General features: G+C 41.6%; 1 protein-coding gene across 2 annotated transcripts in view; it reads right to left on the bottom strand.

Annotated features, from left to right (window-relative positions):
• The window catches only part of LOC102373549 (aldose reductase), a 22,357-nt gene that overhangs the window by 7,307 nt on the left and 5,876 nt on the right, over nucleotides 1-9,174 (bottom strand). For both annotated transcript variants that reach the window (XM_006019426.2, XM_025198818.1), the window contains 5 exons: nucleotides 8,017-8,133; nucleotides 6,675-6,752; nucleotides 5,533-5,655; nucleotides 1,853-1,959; nucleotides 282-363 (listed from right to left, as the gene is read on the bottom strand). In XM_006019426.2, the coding sequence (XP_006019488.1) occupies nucleotides 282-363; nucleotides 1,853-1,959; nucleotides 5,533-5,655; nucleotides 6,675-6,752; nucleotides 8,017-8,133 (507 nt within the window). The remainder of the gene's footprint in view (nucleotides 1-281; nucleotides 364-1,852; nucleotides 1,960-5,532; nucleotides 5,656-6,674; nucleotides 6,753-8,016; nucleotides 8,134-9,174) is intronic.

The following is a 9,174-nucleotide window of genomic DNA, read 5'->3' as shown; positions in this document are numbered from 1 at the left end:
AGCAGGAATAGAGTTCATAGACTGCCTAATATCATCACTTCATTACTGAAGACCAATTAGTGCTTGCTCAAGAGCACTGAGTGGGACAGAGGACAAAGGCAGATACCTCCCCTTCCTGTTTTCCAGATAGTCTGGTGACTTCTTTCCCTTTCAGTCAGATTTAAAGAATCAGACTCCAAAAGACAAAATGTCTATGTGAGGCTGGAATGATGAACCAAGAGGACCCAGTAAAGACAGCAGGAAGGGTCATGCCAAAAACTCACTTTATCAGCCATATGTACCTGTGCTGGTGTTTTGTTGTGTTTGGCTGCAATCTCCTTAATCTTGGGGTCATCCAGGAGGGAAGGATCCTCTGGTTTAGCCCTATAAAAATAGAAAGCAAGGTAGTCAAACTGTGGAAAGTCTCAATCATCTATAGGATGATTCTATGTACTGTAATAGGAAGCCAGAGACTCCTATTAGTTTAAGGGGAGAATGCAGTAGGTCCAAGCTTGCTGTGTAGGGTGGGCATCTGGGCAAAGGCCAGCTGCTAGAAAGCAAGCAGGCCAGGGATAGCAAGGACAGGTGCTACCCCTGGGGAGTAACTCTCTTAGATCTTGCTGCAGTGCCGTAATCAGCCAAAGGCCAGGCCTCCAGACAGCACAGAAGTAAAGGCTACAAGCAGCTGGATTAAACAGCAGCAGAGGAGGGCAAGCAAAAACCCTTTGTGTATGGCTGGAAAGCCATGCAACCAGAAGGGGTGGTGCTTTGGGGCATATAAACTTAATGCCTGAAGCAAGGTGGGCAGTCTGGCCCTGCATGTTGCAGGGAGAGGAGCTCTTGGGAGCTGCAGTAAGTAGGCTCACAGACATCCAAGCCCCACAAGGGAGCTAAGGGGGAGTATGGCTTGCAGTGTGACATCGACACTGAGAATTTTAGTTGGGGAAGTGGTTTGCTTACATTTGTGTTGTGTTTAACTGGAGGAATGGGTTGTGGCTGTATGGGAGAACTGAGCCCTTGGAGGGATACCTGGTGAGGGCATCTGAGACAGAAGCCTAGCCTGGGGGTCAGGCACCCTGAGGGCTGGAGACAGGCCAAAGCCAAGAGGGTTAAGACTTCTGTAGTGGAGCTGGAGCATGGGAGGGGCTGTAGTTAAGCCTAGGGCAGTGGCCCAGAGATGGGCAAAGGCTGTCAGGGCTACAACCTGGGTTGAGGTGCTGAAGTCTGAGAGAGGATGAGGCCAGAACGGGACCAAGGGTCCAGGGACAGGCTAAGGCTGAGGGCCAAGAGCCTGGTAGGCTGACAGATAGGGCCAGAGGGCCCAGAGAAATTAATTCAGACAGGGTTGGAGGCCCAAGGAAAAAGGCTGTCAGCCCACCAGGCTCCTGGCCCTCTAAAGGCTCAGACAGACAGGGCCAGAGAAACAAATCTGGACTAACACCTGTGAGACCTGGGCATCATTATGGAGGTGGAGAGGGCCACAATTATTGCTCCCAAGGTGATTTATGCCCTAAGAAACTGATAGGGCCAGGATGACCAATCTAGGAACTGAGGGGCAAGATGGGTAGCAGCCAGGCATAAGAGTTATTAGCCAGCTGAGGTGAAATGAGGCTTGATCTGGGTCCCTGGGGCAGTCTAAGTATTATAATATCCATCTAGAAGTGGCAGGTGAGGTAGAAAAGGGAGGTTACTCTGAGGAACCAGAGTAGGGCAGTAGTAGCTTGGCCACCAGGGGATGTCACTGCTGCTGTTGGGGTGGGTCCTGCTACAGTAGCAACAGAAATGCTTACCTAGAACAAGAGAGCTGCTCATTTATTTTGCATAAAGCATTATGCTCACATACATTAAAGGCGAGGTTGGAAAGCACTCTTACCATGGCCTGTCAGGAGAACCAAGGGGACTGTATGCAGTCACAGCAATCCCTTTGGATTGGCAATACTTGATCAGTTTTTCTTGGGTGAGGTATGGGTGACACTCAACCTGAAAGACAAGGATGTAAGGGTTCACAGTGGAAAACTGGACTAATGCTACTGTGCTTCAGGGGGTCTTTTTCTATTCTAACTGAAGAAAAAAAAAGCAAATTCTTTGTTATGACTTAAGGTAAGTCCTGCATGTGTATAATTCTCCAGAGGCTTTTGTGTGCAACGGTCTTGTCAAAAGAAACCCTACTTCAAAATCCTTAACCAGAAAAGTAAATACTAAGCACCATTTTGCATATTTGTGTATCTTCAGATTACTGTTCATTATAGCATTATTAGAGAAATGCAAGCATAGGCTTCCCATCAGTTTTAATGCCATCATCTGCAACTTGGATAGAATGGATGAAAGGGTAGAGACCAGTTAGCATCTGATTAATGTCCTGGCAATTTACTGCAGTAGCAGGGTTCAATTCAGCCATGATTATCCACATGTCAGGGTGGCATTAAATGGATTTGAACTGCAAGGTGGTGGATAACTGGAGACATTTCCAGGCAAACACACTTTGGGTAAGCATGGCCTCATTTCAGCAATGAAGTTCAAGTAACTGAGACTGCACTGTCATTGAAACCTCCTATATTGCAGCTGCTATCAGACAGAGGACCTTGGAATACTGTATCACTGGCAGATGGAACAAGTCACTGAACTATACAGATTGGGTTACAGCCCTGTATTTATTTATTTATTTATGGTACCAGTTGCTTTCTGAGAAAATTGTATGGCATTGTCCCAGAATTTCTCAACTAGCTAGGAATATCAGTCACCATACAGTTTATGACTGGGTTCAACTGAGTTGACTATACATAACTATTCACTTTTGGCAGCCCTCATAAATCCAGCTGCTTGTACAGTGTAAAATGGAGTGTTTGAGCGGGTGGCCCCTTTACATGGGTGCCCAGGAGGCAGAATTCAGACTATATATAGCATGAAATATGAACAAGAAACATTCTTGTTTCTTCACCAGGCTACAGTCAGAGGCTCCTAAGTTCAGTCTGTTACAGTCTCTTCAAGGTGAAGGTCTTATATTATCATATAAAAGTACTAAGAAGTCATTAATTGGTGCTTTATATTACCATGAGTCAGTATCTAGATTAGAGAAAAAGCCTTCCTTAATACTGGACTAACCAGGATTTTTAGAGATGCACACAAATTTCATCATCTGCAGCACATCTGTAAACACTCCTTGTAAACTATATGCGATTAACTCAAAGATGACTTTCTCCTGCACAGACTGTGTAGTTCATTAGGCTACATGTGCACTAGATTTAATCCTGAGAGACAGGCACATTTCAGATCTATTTATGACTTATGTTGAACAAATTTCCAGCTTGTCCTGTGAAGCAACTCACTGCGGATGTTTAGCAGGTCACCTTTATCTCAATAACAGCTATGAAATGGAGACCACCCTCAATCTTTCCCCACTCCTGGTAGCTGCATGAGGAATAAAAGTTACATTAAATTCTAACTACCTAAGATTTCCCTGTAGCTTTAATTAGTTTGAGTGTTCTTTTGCCTTTCTTTCTACCATCTTATATTCTATGCTATAGAAATGTGAATCTGATTTATTCCCAAAGAAACTATAGAATTTAAATATTCCTCTGAAAAAAATATTTACCCCTTCTCATTCTGTTAGTGAGATAAGAACTCTGTAATTTACAAACAGAATCTCATGGAACAGATATTCCTTGATGCCCAACTTTTTCACTCTCACATACCACCAACATAATGCTTGAAACTGAAGTTATTTACAGGGAAAGAACTAAACACATTTCTATTGCTGGACTACTCAAGCTACTGACATTCCCAATTGTTTGGAGCAACAATAAATGTAGCTGAAGTAATACAATATGGTAAAACTACCAAGGAAAGAGACAAGAAAATTCCAAGCAGCCTGTGTTGAAGGGTTTTCTGTTTAAAAAGGAGCAAGAGGAGCTCACAAAATGTACCAGCAATTTTGGCAGGATGGATTTCACAGCCATGAGACCAAAGCATAAAATTCAAGCAGTAACACCCTTATCACCTTGGATCATAATTAAATCAACTCTCACAAATCAAAAAAGAATTGCACATTATCAGGGGTGGGACAGGGTAGATCCCAGAAAATTCAGGGTTCTGCAGGCAGTGGTGGCTGATGGGTGGACTTCATTCTTTTCCTTTGAAATATCCTGCTGGTGCACTATTTTGGACAGTATTCTAGTGTCAGCACATTAAAGAGCAAAACAAAAAAACCTGATCACTTCCTCCATTTGAAAGGCTGCACAGCATGTCTTGGTTCACTAAATACTGTAGCCCAACAAAAAGGAGAAATTCTTGTACTCTATCCTATTAAAATATTATCATATTGCTTTTATTAGTAAAATACAACAATGGGGATCAGGTTTTATTCTCACTTGCATTTTGGTATGGTTAAAATTAAATCCTTTTGTTCCTCTGATAAGGGGAACATCATTGTACTTCTATCCTTTTAAGATGTGTTACCAGGGGGATTATAACCCCAGCATGCTTATTTTACTTTGGAGACTTTTAAAAAACAATTAGTCAGGAACCACAAAGTTATCTTCCACCACCACAGCTATTACTTAACTTCCAGCGCATAACACTGTAGTTGCTGCTTATAACAAGATCCTACCTGTACAAACTTTTAATTTCATTTGGGCCTTGACACTGACAGGGTCCAGTGGAGTCTTTGTGAATTTTTAAGGTTTTCAGCACCTTGCAGGATTATGCTCCTAGCTTTCTTTAGCATTTGGATATGATCTTTTCTTCTTTATTTCTTGCCCCTCCCGCCCCCCCCGCCATTTTGAAATGTTATTACTTTAAGATGAGACACCCATCAACCTCTTACTAGAAAGAACTGTAGTCTGCATACCAGCCCTCCATCATTCCCTCCCCCTTTTATAAGTTTAATATTAACTTATTTTTATTTCTGGGAGTGGCATAATTCAAGAACAAATGAACTTTGAAACTACAGACACCACACACATATGCAGCATTTTTCAAAAGAAGATGTTCTTGGGCAAGTCTGAAGCAGACCGATAAGAGCAATTCATGAACATCTGATTCTGCAAGAGAATCTTGCATCACTGATAGCAATCTGGACCTGTCCAGAAATTGCCTCTTAATCTGTATGCTTCTGCCCTGTGGCCAACCCACCAACTCCATGCACTTCTTTTCTCCTGAATTATTAAATTGATCAGATGAGATCACATATTCAGTTCATACTTCTTGAATTTGGTGACACAGAATGCACTTGTATATCTGTTATCCAAGAGACTTTCAGTAGATGCCAGATGGTCATAGGGTCCTCTCTTGATCTTTGCTCTGGTTGTAAAAAGGATCATAAACAAAATCCTGGATTCTTCACCCCATGCCAAAGATTCCCTGTTACATTTCTTAGAGACAGTAGTGTGAATCCTGTGAGCACCACTCCAGTACCTTAAATACTCCTGAAGAATTTTAGGATTGGAAGTGCATCATGTACCTATTTCCCTGTGTCCCCCAAGCCCCTTCCTCTATATCCCCACTGCACAAAGGTTCTAACACAGCCATATCAACAGATGGTATTAAACAGCTTACCTGATTATTTGCAGGCTTATATTTTAGTCCAGGCTTATTCAAAATTCTCTCAATCTGATCATGGTTAAAATTGGAGATTCCAATGGCTTTTACCAGACCTGCATCCACCAGCTCCTCCATAGCCTAAGAGGACAGGAAAATCTGAGTGTTTGACTAGATACAGACCACAGCACCTGAATGGGGTATTTATGCTGCGAACATGACTTCTTTCTTTCATGGAAAGAAACGCTAAAACATTTCTATGATTCTATAACTAAATATCGGGCTGGAAGGGACCTCTGGAGATCACTGGTTCAACCACCTGCTGGAGGCAGGATGATCTCCACCCAAACTACCCATAAAAACCCTTGTCTAACCTATTAAAACTACTCAGTCAACCCTACCATACAACTACAAGGCATAGCACCCTAACCTGCCACAGGTAAATCAGGGGGACAACAGCAGTCAGTGTCCTGCTGCTGCAAGTGTTATTATAATACGCTCAAGAGATCCAATTGAGCCTATTAGGGAGAGGGGAGGGAGACAAAACAGCCCATCATATCCTTTCCTCAGAAGAAAGGTAGTCTTTTGCTGCAAAAGGCAAAGAAAGGCTGATTTTTTGTGCGTATACCTTTTTAATGAACCACAAAAATCAGAGAAGAGAACCATTATACCAGCTACCCAATTACTCTGCCGACATAGGGTTGCTTCCAAGGTTAAGTAGTAAGTAAAAGTGCAAGTAGCCTGTAAAGATGGGCTAAACTCAAGTTTTCAATATATATTCATTACAATATTTGTTCATTTGCTGTCTGCCTACATAGTATGTTTGCTAATATTTAAATAAAGCTGTTTTTTAGCTTAACTTTCAAACATGATTTCATATGAACTAAGAATTTACATTCCAATTACTTGTAGTCACCCAAGTTAGCCAATCAGGATGCGAGAACAGCAGCTGACGTTGTAAGTAAAACAGTAAACATTTTATACAAAATTACTGTAAATCATCTACAAATAAAGAATTCACATTCGCTGCAAATAGCGCTGCATGAATCAAGTACAATAATTTTATAAAAGTCTTAACAGATTTCATATATGCAAAAGAACTGTCTAGCCCGGGCGGGGAGGAGTGGAAGGGAAGAATCTTAAATTGTGATTGAGCCTACCTCCCATGTGTCCAGAATATCTGTATTACTCGATATAATCATGCCTTTATCATCTGCAGGAAACAGCTCCTCTCCTGCCTGTCAATGCAAAGCAGAAAGTTTGAAACATTCTCTGTTGAATTTTTTGCTTAAATACTAAACCTATTGGAGAGTCAACTATAAAAGCATGAGCTGTTAGTGAAAAGGAAGAATTCTAACTCCCATTTAGGTAATTACTTCACCAGTTTTAGAAAGATAATTCTCTTTCCTCCTTCCTGCTACCCATAGCAAAGTACTTCAATGATTCCAAAGCACAATCAACATATAAGACTGTTGCCTATGAAAATAGCCAAGCACATTCAATTTTTAAGTAGTGTTCCATAACGTACCTTTCTGAATGTATTTTCCTTTATCAGGTCCTTGTTTGTTCAGTTCTAGCTTATATTGGACTATGTCTGCTGCATAAGCGAATGTGTACAATGTCATGTCTTCTACAGGAGACTCTTTAATTTGCAGGTTTTGGGAAAGACACTACAAGAGCCTGTGTGTGCAAGTTACTGTCTATATACTTGCTATTATTATTGCCTAAGCTCCTCTACAGATGGCCTACACAACTGCCCTTTATTTCAACTGCTTTGTCCACACTCAAAATGACACACACACACGTGAGAGCATCTAGCATTTGGGAGTTGAACACAATGTGTAAAAGGTATTCCTAGCAATCTCTTACAGTAAGGAAGGGCCAAGATAAAATATGAAAAGTAAGACATCAACTGTTTCAAGCATGTCCACAGTCATCATATGGGTTTTATAACTGAAGTTCTTGCTTTTGTCCCATGATCCTTGGAATTCAATCACAAGGCTCCTATAACTGTTAACTATAAATCTATGCTGCATTTAGACACTCAGTGAAAAAGGAGTATAATGAAAAATACGAAAGAAAAACACTTATGATCAAGAAGTCAAGATCAAGAAGTCAAAAACACACCTTTGCTTCCCATAAGTAGAAAGACAAGCCATGGCCAAATACATGTAGCCGGAATTGGTAGAAGTGAAGGAACTGATAACCAAACATAACCTGTTTTTGCAAGAGAGAGACGTGCCTTTTCTAGGCTGCTCTCTCCCTGGATCAACAGGGGCAGAGAATTCTGTGCAATTACTATGCTTGTCTTCAGTTGTGAGGTAAGGAGGGAGGGGAGATGGGATAAATTTGCTCAGACACGTATATGGTAAAGTTAAAAAAGAAGCATAAGGAGTGGTACTGCTATGTCCCATTGCGGGGATAAGTCCACAACAATGGGTGGATTTATAACATGACATCCTTCTGCAACTGTCAGGAAGAAACAAGTTAATGTGCTAGTACCTTAAATCCCAAGGGCCAATGAATGAGGTATAGATCAAGGTAATTCAGTTTCAGTGCATCAAGAGTCTTCTGGCAGGCTCCCTTCACTAGAGACTTCTCATGGAAGGTGGACCACAGCTACAAAAAAGAAAATCATGTAAAAGTGATTACTTCATCAAGCAGGTTAAAGACACATCACATGTACAGGAGGTAAGACCAGGAACTATGTATTATTTATCACTCTATTTGCAGGGCTTGCCTCGTGGAGCAGAGGTCGGGGAACATTATTTGATGCTAAGTTTTAGTGGCAACTTATTTGACCAGAATGGGAATCTGGTAACCTGATTTCATGAGTAAGTGCCAGTTCAGGAGTAACCTGATTTCATGAGTAAGTGCCAATTCAGGAACTATTTTTTTACTCGAAGTTGCATCTTCCAATAAAACAATACTACAAGGCAAAAGAAAGCTTACCTCTCAGTCTAAAAACCTGAGAAAGGTGAAAACCTCTGTATGAGATGTACTAGTTACCAGACAACTTAGACTGGAAATGAGAGGCTGCAAGCGCCGTCTGATTTCATAGATAAATTTTAGAGCAACAACTCCTCCTCCCCCTTGCTTCCCACACAAGCAAGAGAACCTACAAACTTCTTAGAAATGCATGATTTGGAGTGACCAAGAAAGTCCCCACAATCCACTGGGACTCCCCTTCCAGAAACAGGATGGGGAGGAGAGCTAGGCAACAAGTTATTACATTTCCTCCATCCTGAAAGTGGGAGACAACTTGGTGCCACTAAGTTCTTACTTGGGATCAAGCTCCAGACTGTACATTATAAACCTTGCATGGTGAGCAGGAAAGAGTTGTCCCTTTTCCCAATCACCAGCAAAGCACCATTGATGACACACGCGCAAGAAACAACAGTCCAAGCATGAAAAAAAATCCCCTCTGGACACCCTCTATATCTATCATATAGTTCAAACAGTTCAGGATATTATAGGCAGAATCCTACTCCACTTAACATGCCTGAGGGGCAGTTACCCAGCCACATATCTGCCATTTTTGGTACTAATGGAAGCTTTGCTATCCTACTTCATGTGTAGTGTGGATGCAAAAGCTGCCTCTAGGCAGCCAAGAAAAATGTGAGGCCAGGAGGAAGCAAACAAGCTATAAGTTGTATGGTT

Source organism: Alligator sinensis, unplaced genomic scaffold (assembly GCF_000455745.1).
Source record: "Alligator sinensis unplaced genomic scaffold, ASM45574v1 scaffold87_1, whole genome shotgun sequence".
Lineage (NCBI taxonomy): Eukaryota > Metazoa > Chordata > Crocodylia > Alligatoridae > Alligator > Alligator sinensis.
This window is presented reverse-complemented; position numbering and strand designations above follow the sequence as displayed.